This window comes from Hemicordylus capensis, chromosome 13, assembly GCF_027244095.1.
Source record: "Hemicordylus capensis ecotype Gifberg chromosome 13, rHemCap1.1.pri, whole genome shotgun sequence".
Classification (NCBI taxonomy): Eukaryota; Metazoa; Chordata; class Lepidosauria; order Squamata; family Cordylidae; genus Hemicordylus; species Hemicordylus capensis.
In genome coordinates this window covers 22,083,982-22,106,218 of record NC_069669.1, presented here as the reverse complement: position 1 = coordinate 22,106,218, position 22,237 = coordinate 22,083,982, and the positions used below count along the sequence as shown (strand labels likewise).

Genomic DNA, 22,237 nt, shown 5'->3' with positions numbered 1-22,237 from the left:
TAGTCAACAACATCTGGGAATCCCTGTTAGAGGGAATGCTGGCGAAGACCCTCCTCCTCTGCTCCTGATTGGCTGGCTACGTGCCCCTCCCCTCATCCTGACTGACAGGCTTCAGAAAAGTAGCACTGAGTATTCCCCCTGAAATTAATGGGACAAGTAAACTTGTCCCATTGATTTCAATGAGAGTATTCATGAGTAACTTAGTCTGGAAGTAAGTCAGTGCTTGAAGAAGGCTGTCTCAGAACTGTGACAGTGTGTGTAAGTGTGTGTGTGTGTGTATCCGTACTTGTCGTCCTCCACGGATATGCCCAATCTACCTTCAAAGCCGTCTAAGCGAGTAACAAAGCCGCTGGTGTGTCAGGAGTCACATTTGCCACAGGGAGCCTTTGGGCAGCAAGAGCAGATCCGTGGCCAGACCTTGGGCTGCTCGGAGTGGGTTCCACATACCCAAGAAGTCCTCTTGTGTATTGTTCATGATTTATACAGGGCCATCAAGGTGCTGTACACGACACCTTACTGAGTTCCATAAGCAAAAGGAGACAAATCCCTGCCCACTAGGAGCTTACACTATTTGGGCCTTTGTTTCTTGAGGAGTCCCCCATGCCATGCAACACATGGCAAATTTGTTAGGGTTCGGGGGGGGAGGAGTTTCCAAGGCAGTTTGTTGGGACCAGATTTCCAAAGAAAAAGTAGGGTAGGGTGGAGAGTAAACAGATCCGACTAGGCACATCTTGCTTTTCCGATCTCAACTATAATTTCCAGGAAAGGGGCCGGTGTGGATTCCTCAGCATATCAAAAGTGCCTGTTGTGGTGGAAGGACAGGTGTGTAGGGAATCTGTTGCATGCAAAGCAATGGAGAGAGTTGTTAAAAGGCAAGCAAGAGTTTCCTTAGGACATTCATCAGGGAGGAGTCAGACCACCTCACACTCAGATTCCAAAACCAACAGTAGATTTCCATTTACGCAATAAATGCTCCAGCATCAACAACCCCTTCTTGGCTGTAGCCCTATTCAGATATGATGCTGTGTGAATGGAGAGATGTCTGTGCACTTGTACATGTGTCTGTGTGAATGGCTGTACCTGCGTCCATGTTAAAAGTGAACCGGGGTACAGACCCCTTAAATGCATGGCGCAGGCAGGAGGTGTACCCACAGGTGTACCTGTGTGCAACATGACCTGTGCATCCCTGTCCCTGTGTACGGATCTGTGCCTGTGTACACCCATTGCACAAGTGTACAGCGTGATATATGAATACGGCTTCTGTCTCCTCACTAAAAGGGGCTGGGGGTGTGTGCAAAATGGACACTCTAGCCCCCTTACTACAGACATACTTTTATATTGCTTCCCACTATAGATAAATGTATATAATCTGTGTGGGTGGTTGAGTGTCTGTGTTTATACATGCATGCATGCATCGTTTCTATAACAGGCAGGAATCTAATACGGTATATATGAATATATATCTAATATCTATGTATACACACACACATATATATACACACAAATGCATGTATTTCAGTTGTATTATATTCTTATGCATACATAAATTATTTCTATTGTTGGTGAGAACCAGTGTGGTGTAGTGGTTAGAGTGCTGGACTAGGACTGGGGAGACCCGAGTTCAAATCCCCATTCAGCCATGAAACTAGCTGGGTGACTTTGGGCCAGTCACTTCTCTCTCAGCCTAGCCTACTTCACAGGGTTGTTGTGAAAGAGAAACTCAAGTATGTAGTACTCCACTCTGGGCTCCTTGGAGGAAGAGCGGGATATAAATGTAATAATAATAATAATAATAATAAATATTAAAACACACACAGAGAGACAGCATATACAAAATACACACACAGGCACATTCTAGCTGCATTGTTGTTATAATGTTCTTATGAATACATTTTTTTAATTGATTGATTGAATTTATATCCCGCCCAAACATACGTCTCTGGGCGGCTATAGTGGGCAGAAATCCAAATATATATAGTGTGTGTGTGTGGTGTTAGCTAGATAGGCACACGTCCAGAGACACACACTCTCTCGCTTCATCCTCACACTCATCCTCGGCGGGGGGGGCATCCTCGCTGCCCCCCGGGGCGGGGGGACAGTCCGTCCGGCGCCCGCCTCCTGCAAGTGGGTCTGCATCGGTGGCGGGGGGGGGGGGGTGCGGTTTAGCGTGCGCTGCTTCCCGCGTCTATACGGCGGCGGCGGCGCCCAGCTGCCTCTGCTCTGGAAGGCTCCCTCTCGCTCCGGACTGAGCCCGCCGGCGTGGTGGGGGCGCCCCTCCGTTCCCCCCCCCCCAGCAACAGTAGCAGCAGCCCGGCCGCGAGGAGGAGGAGGAGGATGCTGATGGTCCTGAAGGAGGAGGAGCCCCGCTGCTGAGCCCGCCTGGCGCTGGTGGGGCGAGCATCCCTCGCGGCCGCGGAGAGAGCGCGCGCCTCCCCCCCCCCCAAGCCGGGACCGCCACCGCCGCCCCCACCCCACCCCACCCCCACCCGAGCAGCGAGGTGCGAGCCTGGGCTTCTCCTCCTCCTTCTCCTTCTGCAGCTTTGGGGAGTGAGCAGCCGCCGGGCTGGTGGGCGGGGAGGGGGAGGAGGAGGGGTGCTCAGCAGCAGCCGCTGCAGCAAGACCTGGCCTGAGGGCACCCAAAGGCGGCAGATGTGGCATTGGGTGGGTGTGTGGGTGTGTGTGTATACACCCCCCCCCCCGCACACACAGGCTTTGGAAATCCGATTTGGACTGCCATCCTCTGCCCTGCCGCCTGGGAACCAGCATAAGACCAGTCAGACCTGGGGGGGCGGAAGGAAGGAAGGAAGGAAGGAAGGGGTTCCTTCTTACACCCCCTGATTCAACCACCCAGGGAAATAAGCCTCACAATGACTAAGTGCAGCCTTCACGCCACCGCCGCTGCTCTGCTAGGACTGGGGAGACCCGCCTCCAAATCCCCGCCCAGCCCCGGGCGCCTCCTCTGGGCTGCTCCCTTCTCTCTCTGCCCCACAAAGGCCGTGGGAGGTTAGGCAGAGCCATGTCCGGCAGGTAGCGCGGTCGCGACACGTCCACGGAAAGAGACACACGAAACAGGACCACGTAGCTCTGTGGCTGCTGCTGCTGCCGCCACCCTAGAATGCTTTCTAGCCGCCTCAACTGCCAGTGGGACCCGCCCCCCCCCCCGCTTTGAACTGTAACATTCCGAAGTGATGGGATGAGGTCGACACCGGGTCGCCGTGGCCTGCTGGAAGACGGGGCTCCCTGACGGGGTCATCATGTGGCCAGTTGCCGTTGACTCCAGACCTCACCTTTGCAGGTGACCCCGTGTGCGATGCCTTCCTGTGTCCCCTTTGCCCTTCGGGAGGCACACGAAGAGCACACGCTGCCTGGAATGTGGCTCCCACATCACCTGGGCGGTGTGTGGTTGCTGCTGCTTCCCCGTGACGCCACCCCACCCCACCCCTCCCCACCCACCCATTTTATTTGGGGCTGGGGCTGTAGCTCAATAGTACAGCATCTGTGTTGCAATCAGAAGGCCCCAGGCTCAACCCCTGGCAGCATCTCCAGGTAGGGCTGGGAGAGAATCCTACCCGAAACCTTGGAGAGCTGCTGCCAGTCAGTGTAGACAATGCTGAGCGAGGTGTACCCGTGGTCTGACTCAGCAGAGGGCAGCTTCCGAGGTTTCTGTTAACATGGGGGAAACTGAGTCCTGTGGGGGAAACAGATCAGGTGGCAGATCACCCCACTGGCATCACAACCCCCCCCCCCCCGGAGGTACTCCACTGATGTGGCACTGCCCCACGTGAGCCAGGGGGCTACCGTGGATCTTACTATTTCCTACAGTAACCCAGTGGGTGGGATGGATCAGAGGAAGCAGCAATGTGTATAATGAATGAAATGGGCGGTCTGTGTGTTGCCGCTTTGTTAGGGATGTCCCTGCACTGGTTCAGCCCCACGGGGAGGGGAGTGGTGAGAAGGATCTTTTAGAAAGCGGAGAGCAGGGCCTTACCTGGGCCTTACCTGCACGCCGCCGCCGCCACAGGCAGCTTCCTACTGCAACAACTGTGCTGCTGGCCCCAAGAACTCACATGCGGCGCTGGCCTGCACATGGCACCCACACAGGCACGGGCACCATTTGCGTGGCCAACAACACTGGAGCCGTGTACAGGTGCTTACCGTCGCCGCAGGAAGCTGCATGCATGCGGTGGCAGAGAGCAGGTACCTGCTCTCCGCTTTTTGAAAGATCTCGATCACCTAGATCCACAAAGCAGTTCAGAGATTTTTTTTCAGTGAATGGGCACTCAACCCAAATCTAAACTCTCCTGGTTGCCTTGCACTTGAATTGTAATAATACTAATAACAGTATAATTTAATGCTGCTGCTGCTGCTGCTGCTATTACTACTACTACAACTACTAAATAAATAAAGTTGTGCCATCGAGTCGGTGTCGAATCCTCCTGGTGCCCACAGAGCCCTGTGGTTGTCTTTGGTAGAAGACAGGAGGGCTTGACCATTACCTCTTCCCGTGCAGTCTGAGATGATGATGCCTTTCAGCATCTTCTGATATCGCTGCTGCCGCCTGCAAACCTCTTGCTCCCTAGGCAAGTTACTTCCCCGCTGCGCCATTAGGTGGCTTAATAATAAGTACTTAATAATAAGTAAATTCTACTTACAATAATAATTCTACTACTACTTCTTCTGTTATTATTACAGTAATACTAATAACAAATAAGGTTGTGCATTTTGTTTCCCCCCCTGTTTTGTTTTTGGCCCGAATCCGAAACACCCCCATTTTGTTCTTTGTTCGAAATTGCAAAATCCGAATCCGAAACATTTTGGATTTTGAAAAATGGCCCCAGGGAAAAACTAGTGGGTGGGGGTGGTAGTGCCCAATGGGTGGAAACTACCACCCAAATTTCAGAGGAATTGGGCAAAGGGCTGATTTTTGGTGAATTTTTGAAATATAGGATTTTTCCCATAGGGAAGAATGGAGGTTTCAGCAAAAGTATAGCTTCGTGTTGGGGGGAAAGGGGTGGCCCAGAGCAGAGTAGGGTGGGTGGTAGTGCCCAGTCGGGGCAAGGAAGCTGCCAGAATTATTTCAAAGGAATTGGGCAGAGAGCTGATTTTTAAAGATGTAATGGAGTTTGCGCATCTGTAAAGTTCTTCCCCATAGGGAATTATGGACCTCCATAATTCCTGCCCCATAACTGCACTTGGGGGGCACCAGGGTGGCCCAGAGCCAGTGGTGGTGTAGAGCACATAGGGTGCCAATCACCCCCATGGGTTGCTAACCCATAGGGTACTGGGTTCTGTTGTTTCTGAGATGCTTGAGTGTAGATTCAGATTCTCTGGTAGCATGTGAGAGTGGATTCATGGTTTGTCATTGAAAATCTCATATGCTACCAGAGAATCTATACTCAGAACACCTCAGAAACAACATAACCCAGCACCCCATGGGTTAGCAACCCATGAGGGTGGTTGGCACCCTGTGTGCACTATACCACCACTCGCTCCTGTCTACCCCAGTGTCCCCAAGATGGAGTTACGGGTCTTCTGAAACCTCCTTTATTCCCTGGGGGGGGACCTTAAAGAAGCGTAAACTTCAACAATTCCTGAGAAATCAGCCCTTTGCCCTATTCCTTTGGAATAGGGCAAGTGGCAGGCACCCCTTGGGGCACTGCCACCCAACCCACTGTTTTGCCCCTCAGGCCCCCTTTCTGCCCCGAATCTGCCCCAAAGACATGTCAACTTCAGAAATTCTTTAAAAATCAGCCCTTTCCCCAATTCCTTTGGAATCTGGTTGGCAGCAGGCACCCAATGGGGTACTACCACCTGAACTACTCTTCTGCCCCCAAATCCCCCTTTCTGCCCCGAATCCACCCCAAATAACATCAACATCACACATTAACAACAGCAGAACTTTGGAAAAAAATCAGACAGATTTCTAAAGGTCATGCATAACCACATCCTGCCCCGCCCAAAATGCAATTGACCTATACACAACAGTGTGAAACAACAACAATGAAATGCACACTGCCCCACTGGGCAATGAGGGTAAAATTTACCCTTAAATTTGCTTAAAAGGAGTAAGGAGGCAATTGCCAGCAGATCAGCCCATGCTTTCGCTAGCCAGTCTGTGAGCTGGAAGGGCTGGAAACACAAACAGATGTCAAAACTCAAAATGGAGACTGAAAAATGAAGGAGGAAGACTTTTTGCGATTGCAAAATGGAGTTCCAAAACAGCCGAAACAACAAAACATTTTGTATCCAAAACAGGGACGTTTTGTTTTGGCTACAAAATTTCTGTTTTGAGCATTGGGTGTTTTGTTTTGGCTACAAAACAGCCGAAACGGCCTGTTTTGTGCACAAAACGTTTTGTATACGAAACGAAATGCACATCCCTAATAATAAAATCCCAAAACGCAAAACATGCTACTGGTTCAAAATTAGTGGTTCAGTAACCAGGCGCTGAGTTGATCAGTCCAAAGCAGGGAGCCCCAAGAAGATCTTCGGTCAGTGGGGCAACGCTGCCCACATTTCCTTGGCTCTTGGGGCCAAATGACATGTTTGTTAATAACAACCTGGCCCCCCTGATGAGCTTCATTTTTCTTTGCTCAGTAGCAGCTGAGCGGGGTGGGGTGGGGGTGGGGTCTGATGCTTACCAGAAGTACACATGCATGGGCACCATTTGTGTGGTCCGCATGTGGGTTGTGTGGGGCCAGCACTGTCTAGGGAAGGAAGCCGCATGTGGTGCAGAGAGCAGGTCCCAGCTCTCCTCTTTCTTAAAGATCTTGCTCACTGCTCTGCTCCCCGTGGCACCAAACCACTGCTCAAAGCATGCAGGGAGGGGGTTTGCTGCCCCAGTCATGATTCTGATCAGGATCAGGGATTCTGTGACTGCTCTTTGCCCCGGAAGGAAAGCTCCTACTGGCGACGATTGTGTTTAACATTTGGCCTGAAGAAGGGTCCTGCTGGACTTGAAAACTTGCACACGGCTTCGTGATTTTGATTGGCCCTAATTGGCCCTAGGAGGAGCCCCAAGGTAGCTTGTCTCAAGTGCTCCCTAGACTGATTTCTTTTGTGTGGAACTTTGGAGGTTTGTTTTAAGTATTTTACCTGGAATTTACCCCGATTGTGTTACTAGGATGGAATTTTTCTAAGCGACCAAGACGGCTGCTTGGCCTGTCCCCACCCCCATTCTTGGGGGCTGCATCTGTGATGCTGGTGGATAAGGTCCCTTTCTAAATAGCGAGAAAGAGTGCTTCTTCAGTAAGCTGCTGCATGAGTCACTCCGAAATCCTGGTGGCTGCAGCACGGTTGACTGAGATGCTCTTTGAACAGGTTATGAAAAGGAGACCCCTTGCAGAGACCTGGATGGAGTTTTGTGACAGGCCGTCTGGTGGAACCCAGAGGAGGAGCAGCCCCCGCAGTGCGCAATGGAGAAGCCCCCCCGCAAGGAACGGAAAGCGCACTTGTTCTCGAAACCGAGCACCAGACCAGCCGTGATACTCCCCGACAGCAGTCAACCAGGACGGAAGAAAGTCAGCGACAAGACTGTGGTGACCGGAGGTGCTGGCTATTTTGGATTCACTCTGGGCCGCGCCTTGGCCAAATCGGGCACCAGCGTCATCATCTACGACATTCAGAAACCACTGTGGGAAGTTCCTCCCGGAGTCGTCTTCATTCAGGTATTCCTTGAAGGCAGGGCAGGCTTACCATGGGGCCAATGTGCGCAGAGCATGCAGACTGGCCAGAAAGGTCTGGGCTGGGGGGGTGGGAGCTGTGTACCCACCTCCCTCCCTCCCTCTGCAGCCTCCTCTTGGCCCCCGGACTCACGGCAGGTTTCAGGCAGGAGCCTTTCCTAGCCCGAAGGGATCAGGCCCAAGGAGGCCTATCTAGTCCGGCATCTTGTTTCTCACAATGGCCCACCAGATGCCTCTGGGAAGCCCACCAGCTCCTCCCTGGCATCTGGGCTTCAGAGGCAGCTTTCCTCTGAGCTTGGAGGTAACCTCTAGCCATCAGGACTAGATAAGAACCCAGGCTTCCGGAGATTGATCCTGGGACCTTCTGTATGCTGAACAGATTCTCTACCATGGAGTTACAGCCCCCACCCCACCCCACGTGGCTTGACATTACAATCTGGAAAGTATACCTCACGGGCCCATGAAAGAGAGAATCTGAGGATAGCAAAACCATTGAATTGCACACAGTCCAAGAGCTGGCCCTCGCCTTCAAGCATTGCTCTTGGATTGTGTCGTGCCATGTCGGCATCCCAGATAATATCGCTGTCCTTCGTCAACGTACTGATTGTGTGTGCGAATCAGGTCTACTTTTCCGGTAATTACCATGTTTACCTGAAGAGAAGATGACTCTGAATTTAAGACTGTAGTGATCAGCTTCCCCTCCCTGTAAAAAGTTAACAGGGAGTGAACCTTTGTCTTGACTGGCACGCTGGTGAACTCCAAGGTAGCCAATCAACAGACCAGGTGGGTGGGACCTAGAGAGTGATTGCTGGGAATTCTGGGAACAAGAAAGGAAGTTCTGTGCTGGAGAAGCAAGGGGACATGTGGCAATGGAATTTGCTGCAACAGGATGACTGCAGCTTTTGAAAGATAGAACTGCAGGGGCTTGATTCTCAACATGAGTTTGGTGAGTTCAAGGAAAGGAAATCTGGGCTTTGGCTTCAGGAAGATTAGGGAAAATGTTGTTTAGTCAGACTTTGCATTAGAAACTTGTGTGTGTGTGCTTTGTACATCCCTGATACTGTTCTAGTATTGTTAACCTGCAATGTAATTAAAATAAGAAACACTAGCCTATATTCAATACACCTAGGGCATTGCAAAAGCCTCTGTAAACATTTAAGTGTGCATTAAGACAACCTATTTTGTAATCCTACCAAGTATTCATAACTGTATCTAAAAGCTAAGAAAGCTCTGATGGAAGCAGTCTGTAGTAACTGAATAAAACTATCCCCCTCCCCCCCCCGTTCTTTTCTTTTTACAAGCCTCTCCAATTTGGTTTTTAAATCAGGAAAAGGGGAGGCAAAGGGGGATTTCGCTGGTGCAAACACGTTCTCAAACATTCAGCAGCTATCAGTTTTCTCACCATGGGTAGGCTTGTGCGTGGAAGATTTTTGTAATTGTCCAAGAGACAAATTAAGAGAGTTCCCTACACCCGTGTTATCCCACCCCAAACCCAGAGAGTTTCTGTAGACAAAAGGAGTGGTGGCAGCAGCATTTTAAACCTACCAGGAATATAGAATAGTTTTAGGAGAAGCCTAGCCAGGCAGCTCAGCAGGGATGATTCAGCATTTCTTTCCCTCACATGAGCTTGCTCTGAGACGAAGGTTTTAATCTGCTACAAAGATGATCCCCTTCGAAAATACAGGTTTAATACAGGTTGTACCTGTATTGACCCAAAAGGACGAGGACTCTGAATTTAAGACGAACTCTCCCCCCCCCCCGCCCCATTTCTAACATCAAACAACTTGGAAAACCCTAATATTGGATTCAGGTAAAGCTCCTTTATTTCCAGCCCTGCAGGTTCCTCCTTTTGCTTCATGCACAGTCTCCCCGTAAAGGGAGCTGTGCTACTGCTTGACGATGTCTCCTTGGGAGGCTTCAGGGCTGCCTACCTGTGTTGCAGGCAGACGTGAGGCATTACGAAGACTTCTACACAGCCTGTGAAGGGGCGGACTGTGTCATTCACGCCGCGGCGTATGGCATGACGGGCATAGAACAGGTGAGCTTTGTACTTTGGTCTTGAGTTCTGGCATTAGGTGGACATTAGGTGGTTGGAGACCCCGCACAATTCTTAACAATGCTTCGTCAGCTGTGCTGGCTCCCAGTTCGTTTCTGGACCCAATTCAAAGTGGTGACCCTAACCTTTAAAGCCCTAAATGGCTTGGGACCAGGTTACCGGACCCTGGCCATCCAACCCCCCGCCCCCCCCCCCCCCCGCCAGTGCAACATGTCAGCATGCCATTTAAGAGAACACCTTTTTCATTATTAGCCGTGCTGCCCATGGAGATCATCCAGGGAGGTCCGTCTGCATTTGCCACCAGCTCGCCTGGCGGCTACTTGTGGGGCAGGCCTTCTCCATTGCTGATGCAAGGCTTTGGAATGTGCTCCTTGCTGCAATAAGAGCCACTGTTTAAAAGGCTGTCAAGACGCATGTATTCATCCAGACTTTTAGACGCATAGAATGTAATGTTGTTTTGGGATTTTAAATTGTTTTAATGTTTTGATTTTGTTTTAATCTGTGTTGCTTTATGGCAAACTGCCCAGAGACGTGAGTTTTGGGCGGTATATACATATGTAAAATAAAATAAAATAAAATAAAATAAAATAAAATAAAATAAAAGGGTGTGGCCAGCATCAGGCACAGACACACAGCCTCTCCTAGCCAGGGAGTGCTTCTCACCGGCTGGATGCCGGGGTGGAAGAGGAGGTACCCTAGGCAGCCCCCTGGCAGCTAGGGGACATTTGTCCACCCTGCACCCCCACTCATGGCTACCCCGCTGCGGTGCAGTTGCAGAACCTGCCCCTTGGGGACCAGTGGCTTGTCATGGCTGGGTCTTCCCGGTCAGATAGTCTTGACTGGTCTCCCCACAGCCCCCAGTCTAAACCTGGGTCGTCCTCCAGACTGGATGCCCGCCAGGAGCAGTAGTCCTCTGAGTGGGCCAGCCTTGGCCGTTGAAGGGCATCTTGTCTCTTTCGTATTCATCCCAATAGAAATGAGAAGGAAATCCGCAAGTCTCCGGCCTGCCTGCCTTTTAGCTTAGGATGCAGCCTGGACTCTCTGCAGACAACCCAGATGAAATGAGCCAGGCCCTTGTGCTTGGCTGGAAGCAGGGGGTGCGAAATTAAGCCTCTCTCTGCTTTTCTAAGCTGCGCAGGAAACGCATCGCGTCTGTCAACGTCGGCGGGACCAGCGTAGTCATTGAAGGTGCGTACCACGTCAGTGCCTTATTTCAGAGGCACGTGGGCTGAATGGGGTTCTTGAATGGCAGGGAGAGCGTGTTTATCTATTTAAGCTGTCTGTTCCTTTGATGTATTTCTATCCTGCCCACTTTGGGTGACTTGCAACCTCTAAGGCACTGCTTACATGGGAAGCTGCCGTATCCTGAGTCAGACCATTGGTCCAGCTAGCTCGTTGCTGCCTACACTGACTGGCAGTAGCTCCCCCAGAGCTATGGCCCCATTCAGTCAGGGGGAGATCTTGCAGTTGGTTGTTAAGTACCTTCTGAGTTTGTGAACATTCCGCCCCATTGAGTTACATTGGGGCTTTTTGTGTGTGGCAGGGTGTTGGCCCCTTAGGGTTTTTCCTTCATGTTTTTGTGAAAAGATCATATCTGTGGGTTACCTGGACTCTTCCAGTACCTCTCCCTCACCTGCAGGTGCTCCAGTTATGCATCCCTCGGTAGCATAATATTTCCATCTCTTTCGGAAACAGAGGAGATAGATAGATATACACACACACACACGTATGTATGTATGTATGTATGATTTTGTTTGACTTGTTCATCTCTCTGCAGTCTGCAAGCAACAGAATGTCCCCAGGCTGATCTACACCAGCTCAATCAATGTGGTATTTTCAGGGCAACCCATTATTGACGGGGATGAAGAGAGTGTGCCCTATTTCCCCCTAGACAAGGTATTTGGACTTTCCCCCTTTGAGCGTTGGGTGCCATCAACACAGGTGGGGTGGGGCAGGTGGAAAGAAAGCAAAACTAAACAAAGGGAGGAGAAACATTTTATCTTGGTCATTGCTTTAGATCTCTGAATGTTACTGTTTTTTAAGTGGGAGCCACTTTGGCCAAAAAAAAAAAAAAAAACCTTCAATGTGAGAGCCATTTCCCTCTGCGCTTAACTCTGCACAGTACGGTGCTTTTCTCAGTGCTGGGGGTGTGTGTGCCCTTTAAGACGGGTCCTTTTCAGCGGTGGCCCCCTTGGATCGCTCTCCTGCTTTGCAGTACTTGTTTCTGGAGAATGCAGGCCAATCCTGGGGCGGGGCTGGCAACCCTAACAGACATGGAGAGGCATTCTTTGTGACGATTCTACAATCGTGAAACTCCTTCCCGGCTGGGGAGTTGCCCAAACCCAACCAGTGTTGAAAACTGGGCCAGGCCCCCCAATTTTGGCGGTTGGCACATGTCAGGGGATAAATGTTTGTGGTGATTTCTGGCAATGTCTCCAGTTTCCTGGAGATGAAAAACAGGTCATTCTTGCACTGTCAGTTTCCTGAGGGTTATCACCCTTTCTTTAAGCAAACATTTCCATTCTGCATTTTCTCTTTAGCAAGTTAATGAATATTCCAAAACCAAAACCATAGCAGAGCAAATGGTCCTGGCAGCTAACGGAACATCCCTCGCAGGTACTTTTCTGGTAACTTTACTGTACTGTAGTCCTAAAGAATGATTTATTGCTTCTTCAGCTAACATAATTCAGCGGCATCCTGGATTTTGTGGATTCTTCAATTGATTTCAGTCAATTGAGGAAAGGGAAGGGAATGGAGTCAGTAATTGGTCGCTCCTAAAGCTCCTTCCCAGCGAACCACCAACATGGCTCCCCAACATTTGGGAGTGTCCCCCATATTTACTTGAAATTTCTCAGGACTTTCACTGTGAAAAAAAGAATTATTACTGTTCAAGTAGCAGGGATATTACCCTGAATGTAATGTCCTTTTCTCCACCATCCTTGATAAAATCAGAAGGAATCTTATGTTCCTGCCTTTTAAAAAGATGCTAGTCCTCATGGGTATAGCATAAGGATTGTTTTCACCTATGCAGACATAGGAACAGCCGCTTGCTGGTTCTCTTCTGTCCTGTTCTGTAGGAGGTGGCAGGCTGTATACGTGTGCTCTTCGCCCGCCTGGCATCTACGGGCCAGAAGAACAAAGACATTTGCCTCGACTGGCAGTACGTATGTGACTCGCTCCACACGTTATCCTACAGGGCTGTTCTCATGGCCCAAAACAGGGTTAGAGGAGGGGGAGCCGGGCAGGGTAGGAGCGCCATCACCCCCTTCCCCCTCAAACGGCAGCCATGATGTGCCTGCAAAAATCAAGATAGGAGGAGGGATGTGGAGCAAGGCAGCATTCTGGGCCTGGCCCCAAATAATAAATAAATAAATAAATAAATAAATCTTATTTATTTATTTATTTATTTATTCTTTCTCTGTGTAAACCGCCCAGAGCTATTTTTGGAGGGGCAGTATAGAAATTGAATGAATGAATGAATGAATGAATAATATGGTGAATACAAATACCACGGATATTTATATACCCCTTTTCAGCAAAAGTCCCCAAAGCAGTTTACATAGATATAAATAAATACATTAAATAAATCAGTAGACATGGCTCCCAGTCCCGCAAAGGGCTCACAATCTGAAAACGAAATATAAGATAGACCCCAGCAACAGCCACTGGAGGGATGCTGTGCTGGGGATGGAGGGGGCCAGTTGCTCTCCCCCTGCTAAATCTAAGAGAATCACTACTTTTCAAAGGAGCCTCTTTGCTCTTTTGGGGGGGGGTGGGAGCTTCTAGGGTCACCCCTGCAGAGAAATGGACTGGGCCTGTATGTCTTCCTCCTCCAACAGGACTAAGAGCAACTTTGGCAGAACACTTTAGATCCAAAACCTGGCTTGGAGACGGGAGTGAGTGGACCCCCCCCCTTCCCCCAGGTCCACTGCCCCAATTGCAGTCAGATGGCCCTGCAGCTAAACTTCTTACAAAGTTTGGAAATCCATTCCCAGGACCCCGCCCCCCCCCCCCGTATCACATAGAAAGCTGCGTTACACTGAGTCAGCCCCTCGGTCCATCCAGCTCAGTTTTCTTCTTCTCTGACTGGCAGCACCTCTCCAGGGTTTCAAATGGGGGTCTTCGCTGGGCATTTTTCACACAGCAGGCTTTACTGTGAGTTTGAAGTTGCCCAAAAACCTACGCAAAAAGTGGGTTGTTTTTTTTAAACCCCGGATATAAATCAGGCTACATTCTAATGTGCAGTGAAAACCCCAAATCGTGTGTGAAGTGCTCCCCAATAGCTCACAGGGGTTTCGGGGTAAATCTGACCAATACGTGAACGCACAGCACAGCCAGAAGAGATGTGAGCTAAAAGCCCTGTGTGAAAAATGCTCTGGAGATGGCAGCAGCAGGGCTGTTCTAATAGACAAATTCATGGAGGACAGGTCTGTCAGTGGCTACTAGTCTGGTGGCTGTGGGCCACCTCCAGCCTCAGAGGCAAGGTGCCGCTCAATTCCAGTTGCAGGGGAGCAAGAGCAGCAGGAGAGAGGGCATGCCCAGACCTCTTGCCTGTGGGCTCCCCAGAGGCATCTGGTGGGCCACTGTGTGAAACAGGATGCTGGACTAGATGGGCCTTCCTGGGCCTGACCCAGCAGGGCTGTCCTGATGTTCTTATGAACCTGGAACTTCCTGCATGCAAAGCAGAAGATGCTCTTCCACTGAGTTCGGGCTCTGCTTTAGAAGACGGGAAATGAAACTGCCTTATACCCACTTAGGATGACTTGCAAGCTGTAAGGCCCTGCTTATCTAGGCACCTGCCTTGTACCGAATCAGACCATTGGTGAGGAAATCAGCTAAGGATCTCTCCCAGCCCTTCCTGGAGATGCTGCCAGGGATTAAACCGGGGACCTTCTGCATGCCAAGCCGAGGCTGTGCTGTGGAGCTACGGTCTTTCCTTCTTGGGATCCTCTCCTCTGGCCCCAAGTCCAGGCACATTTGTGATTTTTTCTTCCTCTCTCTTATCTTCCAACAGTTGAATACAGAACGGGGGCTGTTCCTTACCAGGATTGGGGATCCTAAAAACCTGATGACCTGGGTTCATGTCAAAAACCTTGTGCAGGCGCATATCCTCGCTGCTGATGCTCTCACACCTGAAAAGAACTACATCGCCGTGAGTCACCCTCCGGCTTATTTATTGATTGGATTTGTATACCGCCCTTCCAAAATGGCTCAGGGTGGTTTACAATTGGTTTACAGGGCGGTCTTGCATCCCGGTTTACAGGGCGGTCTTGCATCCTTCCTTCACAAAGAGCCTGGTTGTACATTTCTCTCTTGTAATTTTTGGCAATTGTCTTTATGTATTTATTACACTTTTATGAGGCCCCATCTAACAGCGCTGGGCAGGTCACAGTAAATAACGGAATATTGCCTTCTCCATCACCACCCCACAGCAATAACTCGATTACCCTGAATGCTGGAAATTGGTGTTTGTATATTTGCTGCATGCAAGGTCCTTTGCAATGCCTGCTGAAACACACACACACACACACACACACACACACACACACACACACACAATCAGGACATGCAAGATAAAAGGACAACAACTCTCTCCCAACTCAGAGGCAGGATGCTTCTGAGTACCAGTTGCAGGGGAGCAACAGCAGGAGAGAGGGCATGTCCTCAACTCCTGCCTGTGGCTTCCAGCGGCATCTGGTGGGCCACTGTGCGAAACAGGATGCTGGACTAAATGGGCCTCCTTGGGCCTGATCCAGCAGGGCTGTTCTTATGTTCCTATGTTCTTATGTAACCGCCAACATTCCCCAGCCACAGTGACCAAGAGTCAGGGATGAAGGGAGCTGTAGTCCTGCATCTGCAGGTCGGCAGGCCAGAATTGTGCAGCCCTGACTTGGAGCTCTGGTGGGCAGCTTGTATGGACACTGCTGTCAGGATGAGCTCCCTGGCTGAAGCGAAAACCCGTCAGGATAGATATCCCCTTTCAGACTGGGTTGAGCTCCAGCTGTGGAAACAGCTGCCCAGGGACCCTCCTACCTACGCTCCATCCTCCCCACACACACCCCACCCCGACCTGGCTACAGACATTTGTGGTCCCTGGGAATTATAGGTTGCTGAGGGGGTTGAGAATCCTCCATTAGGGATGCCAAGACCCCAGGCAGAACTGCAACTCTCTGAAGAAGAATTATGGCTAAACCCATAGTGTGATATGCACAACGTGAAACTGAATCTTGAATAGGCATCCAAAGTACTTTCTTTCTTTTTCTTTTTTTGGGAAACGTGTTTGATTGATCACAAGGTGGCCATTGACAGAAGCAAGTACTCCTCTGTTGCTCTGTATTTTTAATTTTTTTTCATTTCTACATGTATCGCCTGCTCTTCCTCCACGGAGCCCAGAGTGGTGTACATAGTTATGTTCATCCCCACAACAACCCTGTAAGGTAGGTTAGGCTGAGAGAGAAATGACTGGCCCAGAGTCACTCAGTGGGTTTCATGGCTGAACAAGGATTTGAATTTGGGTCTCCCTGGCCCTAGTCCAGCACTCTAACCACTACACCACACTGGCTCTCATGTGGTATCCCCGTCATATCAGTTGCTTGTAGCGTCACGGAAGTGATTGACACAGAGATGCCACGGTGTCATTTCGTGTGCAGGACACACCAGCTGCCTTCCTAACCTGCCTTTCCTCTGCATCCTTTCCAGGCTGGCCAGGCGTATTTTATCAATGATGGTGAAAAAGTCAACCTTTTTGAATGGCTAGCTCCACTCGTAAGTACAAGAGCTGTTGATGGCAGTGTCAGTGACATGGCCTCCTCGCCACTGGAGTGCCTTCTAGGCATTTGTGTTTCAAGTAACAAATGAATTACCGGAAGAGGGAAGAGGCCGTCTGCTGTCCGTGCTGGGGGATAGTGGAGGCCAACCCACATCGTGTATCCCAGCACTATATCGAGGGTGGAGGAGAAGCACGTCCCACACCCTCCTCTGCAGATTGTGGCCAGCACACGAGCGCTTTCCCATTTTCGTACCTTGATTTGGGCCAACACGTGATTGTTTCCACGTGTCGGCCCAAATCGAGATACGGAAACGACTCGTTTCTTGGGAGTGAGCCTGGCTGGATGCTTCTCCCCAGCTTTTGGTCACGTGGACAGGCCCAAGATTTTTTTAGCTGCCCTTTAGTAACAGAGATTTGAGATGCTCTGCTGGGCTTTTGCAGCTGGCCCATCTGGTGAGTTCCACGTGCCATTTTGATGGCTTCAGACCTGGATGTTTTCCGGCTTTGAATGGATGCCACAGCCCTTGGCAGGCCAATAGATGGGCAGGGGTACCAGAGGGCCGGGTTTGACCAATCCCAGGCACCAGGGAGCCACAGTGTCTAGAAATTTAACCATCACACCTCGACCAGGATATTCAGAGGCAGAGTTATTTAATAAAACCTTGCTGTGTCCCCAGCAGCCCTGCTTCTGTTCCAAATAATCTATTGTAAAGGGGATAAAGAGAAGCCCATTTATCCTTCCACTTCACAGTGTCTGCCACTAAGTCCAGTAATTTTCTCAAGTGTTGGTTGTCTGGCTTCTGTATGTTTGGGCTGGCTCCTAGGTTCCAAGGAAGTTTGTCAAGGCCTGCACTAGGGTAGCTTTCACAGGGGTCTTGTCATGTGGCTGGGGATGATGGGACTTGTAGTCTAACCATATCCGGGGAGCTCAAGGTTGTGAGTCCCTTTTTTTTCTTTTCAAACAGGTCAAAAGGGGAGGGTTTTTCAAAGACCAGCCAATGACATTTTTTGTTTTAAAGAAGGCCATTTCTTTAATTGGCGGCAATTTGTATTTGGGTTCTCCCCCTGCCCTGCCACAGCAGTTAAATATACAATAATTTGTGTAATGCTTAATGTGATAATCCAAATTAATATTTCTATGATACAAAACTCTGGATCAGTCAATATTTTCAAGCATGGACTTGAGAAAGGAAGTCAACGGTCATTCAGCGCTCTTCATAGTTGGCATTTTAATTTCTCTTTCAGTTTGAAAGGTTAGGTTTCAGGAAACCAAGGATCCGTGTCCCTATTTTTGGAGCTTATCTGACAGGTGAGCTCTTTTACTTGATTCTGTACTGCACTTGCTGGGTTCTGATGCAATGCTGCCCCCTGCCACGCTGGAAGCCCTTGGCACAAAGGCCTGTAAGTAGACCGTTAAAATCAGGAGAATGGAGGCAGCGGCCTCCTACCGAGTCAGATCCTTGGTCCATCCTGCTCAGGATTGTCTTCCCAGACTGGCAGCAGCTTCTCCAAGGTTGCAGGCAATCCCAGCCCAATCCCGGAGATGCTACTGCCAGGGAGGGAACTTGGAACCTTCTGCATGCAAGCCTGCAGGTGCAGAGGAGCTGGGCTATCCAGATGTGCACGATTGTCAGAACTCAGGTGTTTCCCTCCAGCCCAGATTGCTCCTGGCAGGGCTAGCCAGCTTTTGGACCCAGCTGCTAACTGAGGGCGGAGGAGAGGAGAGCCCTCCTGATTCTTCAGCCCTGGTGGCTCTTCTGCCCAGCCAAACAGCACCCAGCACACCCTCCCCAGCATGGAAACCATAGAGTGCTGTGGCTACAGCGGCTGCCCTCAATGGACACTTTAGCCCGTAAAGCACACTCTGTGGTCCTGAGGCGGGAGCAGAGCTTTAGCAGGGTTGCATCCACATCCTGCTCCTTCCTGACCAATGAGAGGGCAGCTGCTGCTACCATGAAACTTCTTCCAGTCTGCCAGCAATGCAAAGCATCTGGGAAGGCTTAGGCACCTCTGGAGGGCTTTCCATGGACGAGTTGGGCTCACAGCTGCTAGGGGGGTGCACAGAACCGCTCCTGGCAGTTTGGTTCGAGTTCGAACGGGACTCAAACCAAACCGCGAGGTCCGCGAGCGAGTTTGATTCTTGCCCTAGAACCGGATCGAACCGGTGCAGCCCGGTTTGGGATGCTTGCAAAGGGGAACCCGGTAAGAATCCGATGCTTGCAAAGGGGAATCCGATTTCCCTTCACGAGCATCAGGGGAACCCTCCCTAAGAGGTTGGAAATGGGGTGGGCAGTGGGGCGGGCAGGACGTCACCTGATGCAGCGGCACAGCTGTGGGCTGGTGGGGGCTCCTCTAAGCCCCGCCAGAGCTCCCCCCATCAACACGGCCCGATTTGGGCCGCTACACTTTAGAGTGACCTCCGCACATGTGCAGAGGCCATTTGCATCCCCACAATCGTCACCACAAACATGGTGATGCAAATCGCTTCTGTGCATGCGTGGAGGTCACGCTAATGGCATCCATGCTTGAGCAGAAGCCCAAACCGGGCCCCCGCCAACCCGTGCTGATGGGGGGGGAGCACCGGTGGGGCTTAGGGGAGCTGCCGCCAGCCTGCTACTTCCAAGAAGCGATGCCGCCATGGCTCCCGCCCACCCTTTTCCAACCTCTCAAGGTTCCCCCCATACTTGTAAAGGGGAGTCATTACCGGCTTCCCCTTTTCAAGCATCCTGGACTGGGCCACACTGGTTCGATCCAAGCCAGGCCCAGTTCGGCTCGAATCCAGACCGGCCCCACTTTTTGGAGGGCCAGTTCGGCTTGAGCTCAAACCAGTCAAACCAGGCCGGTTTGTGGTCGAACCTGGATCGAGCCGAGCTGGTCCGCACACCCCTAGTGGCTCACCCGGCCTCCTGCTCAGCCCAAATGGCCGACGTGGATGAGCTTAGCGGCTCCTCATCTTCTTAATGCAAAGAGCAGCCCTCTTGCTGGCTAGTAGTTTTGACTGCAGCTCTTCCCTCTGCAAAACAACGACTGCTTTGTTAGACGTCCACCTCAAGAAATACAGCCTTTCAGCCGACACGGCCGACGCCTTCACGTTGCCGTCTTTCAAAGGGTGATCTTATTTTCCTTTTGTACAGCTGTACTAGGGGAATATTTGCACCAGATAATGAGGCCATTTGTCGAAATCACGCCGCTGATCACCCGAAACGAGGTAAGGCGTTCTTTCTTGCGGGGCTGGATGTCATGTCGGGGGTCCTTGCAGTTGCAGTGCACAAAGTGCTCTGTAGTCTTTGTCGTCGGTACTGGCTGGCGCTTTGTGCCTCCACTCTTAAAAGCTTCCAAAACCACAATTGCAAACATGGCGGCTGCAGGCTGATGGTGAACGCCTTGCTCTCACCTCTTTGCCCTCTCCAGGGGTGCAGTGGACCTTGTCAGACATCACAATGAGCACTCATGCCCGCGGATGGTGCCCACCACCCCAGCTGGCTCATGGACTTGGGGGGCGGGGCTAGATCTGCAGAGTACTGATTGGCTGGGTTTTGTGGCCGTTGTGAAGCCACCCCTGCCCCCTAACCTTGCATCCCTGTCTGCCTTGGGGCAATTTTTCAAGAGCAAAACAAAAGACCAAGCCAAAAACCTATTTTAAAATCATGGCTGCTGAAGGATGGCAGAGGAGAAACAGCCTGCTTGCAGCGAGAGAGAAGGGGTGTTGTGACCCAGAAGAGGCAATCCGGATCCAGTCCGGAAACGACACATCCACATTTGTACCCTTGGAGAAGTGAAGGCTGGGGCGGGGGGGAGCAGACTTCCCCCTGCTGCAGAAACACCCACACCTGCCCCTCCTCCTGGGTACATCTGTTCGCATCCCCTGTGACTCCCCAAGCCTTCCTCCCAGGACTGCACAACACTGGCCATCCTGCAGAAGATGCTGGAGGAGTACAACTCCCATGGTACTTGACTCTTGGCCACTGTGGCTGGAGATGATGGGCGTTGTGGTCCAGTGACAGCTGGAGGGCCCCAAAGTGTGCCTCCCGGCTTTATCCACTAGGCCTTGCTCCCTCTTCTCCCTCCTGCTATTTTAATCCTGCTGAAAACCAAACCTCCCTCTGTTTTGCTTGGCAGGTGAATAATTTTCGCTGCACACACACCTTCAAAATAGACAAAGCCCGCTCTCAGCTGGGCTACCAGCCAAAGAAGTACGAGTTTGCCGACTGTGTGGATCATTACCTGAAGAGCCGGCCCCGCAAGAGGAACTTCTTCCTGCTGAAATGCTTCCTGTGCTTCCTGCTCTTTGTCGGTCTGGTTATCCTGGCTGTCAGATATGAAGAAGTCCGCGTGTTCCTTGCCGGACTCTGGATCAAGTATCACTACCTGATTGAATAAAGGGGCCCCTGCCAGCCACGAGGGAGGGAGGGAGGGAGGGCAGCCGCCTTCTCGGGAGACCATCCCGTGGTGGCCTCTTTTTGCGGGGAGAGGTGCCTGAGCTCCAGCCTAGGAAGCCCACAGCTACGAGAAGAGGGAGAAGCATCACCACCTGGGCCGTTGTTCTGGGATCAGATGTCCCAAGAAGCACTTCACTGCCCCCAGAATCCCCCTGAGCACTTCTGAAGGCCAGAAGGCCAAATAAGATCACCCAGAAGAAAAGGACCACGCCGGGGGGGGGGGGCTTTTCCAGTGCCCAGGAGAGCCCTTCTCCAGTCATTCCCTCAGCTGCTTGTCAAACTGGAAGGCAGGAGCCCTCGAAGGAGGATGCCCCAAGGACCCCAAACCCCATGAACTAGCAACAGCTCTCCAGAGAAACGCCAAGGCCCTCCTTCTACCACTGTGTGTTGTTGTTACACGAAACAGAAGCAGGTGAACAACCCCCAACTGCCCATGTTACGTCTTTCGGTGCCTGACTTCGGGGCGGCAACACCCAAGAGGTGGAAATAAAACTGCACTTTAAAACCCATCCCCGGTGTGAAGTCTTTCTCAGTTGCACTGATAGCCAGACTGGCTTCTCCTGCACACACTGTAGACGTGTGCACTCCTGCCACAAAAGGCAGGAGATGCTGTGGCGGGGGGTGATGGGAGTTGTAGTCCAACAACATCTGGGGGCCAATGGTTGGGAGCCCCTGATTTCTCCAAAGCACTTACATAGGAACATTGGAAGCTGCCATATGCTGAGTCAGACCCTTGGTCCATCTAGCTCAGTATTGTCTACACAGACTGGCAGCGGCTTCTCCAAGGTGACAGGAAATAATCTCTCAGCTCTATCTTGGAGACGCCACCATTTATTTTATTTTATTTTATTTTAATTAATTAATTACATTTATAAACCGCCCCATCCGAAGGCTCTGGGCAGTGTACAACAAGTTTAAAAAGACACAAAAAACACACAAACCATTTAAAACACAGTGCACAAAATAATATAAAAACAATTTAAAAACAATTCAAAACCATTTAAAACCAATTAAAATACTTTAAAAAACATTTTTAAAACCTTGGAAGGCCAGGTTTTTAGGGCTCTCTTAAAGGCCGACAGTGAGCCTAAATTGCGGATATCTGCCGGGAGTGCATTCCAGAGGCCAGGAGCAGTTACTGGTGGTAACTGGAGACGGACCTCTCCAGATGACCTCAATGTGTGATGGGGATCATACAGATTAGCCCCTGCTAACTGGGCAAAGAGGCACTTTTTAAATTTGGTGGTTCTCTTTATTTAGCAGCGGGAGAGTAACTGGCCCTATCCACCCC

The 22,237-nt window shown here is 50.9% G+C and overlaps 1 protein-coding gene across 2 annotated transcripts; it reads left to right on the top strand.

The window, feature by feature from the left end:
• The first annotated feature begins 2,293 nt into the window (after positions 1–2,293).
• On the top strand, positions 2,294–21,455 carry LOC128336854 (putative short-chain dehydrogenase/reductase family 42E member 2). Of its 2 annotated transcripts, none has more exons than XM_053277166.1 (12): positions 2,294–2,388; positions 7,321–7,667; positions 9,625–9,720; positions 10,869–10,926; positions 11,516–11,634; positions 12,279–12,354; positions 12,816–12,898; positions 14,753–14,890; positions 16,438–16,503; positions 17,753–17,816; positions 19,642–19,715; positions 20,627–21,455. In XM_053277166.1, exons 2-12 carry the CDS (start codon positions 7,416–7,418, stop codon positions 20,885–20,887), a joined length of 1,287 nt encoding a protein of 428 aa, XP_053133141.1. In that variant the 5' UTR covers positions 2,294–2,388; positions 7,321–7,415; the 3' UTR covers positions 20,888–21,455. The 2 variants fall into 2 exon arrangements, with proteins under 2 accessions (XP_053133141.1, XP_053133140.1); XM_053277165.1 differs by lacking the exon at positions 2,294–2,388 and adding an exon at positions 2,589–3,295.
• The last annotated feature ends 782 nt before the right edge of the window (positions 21,456–22,237 follow it).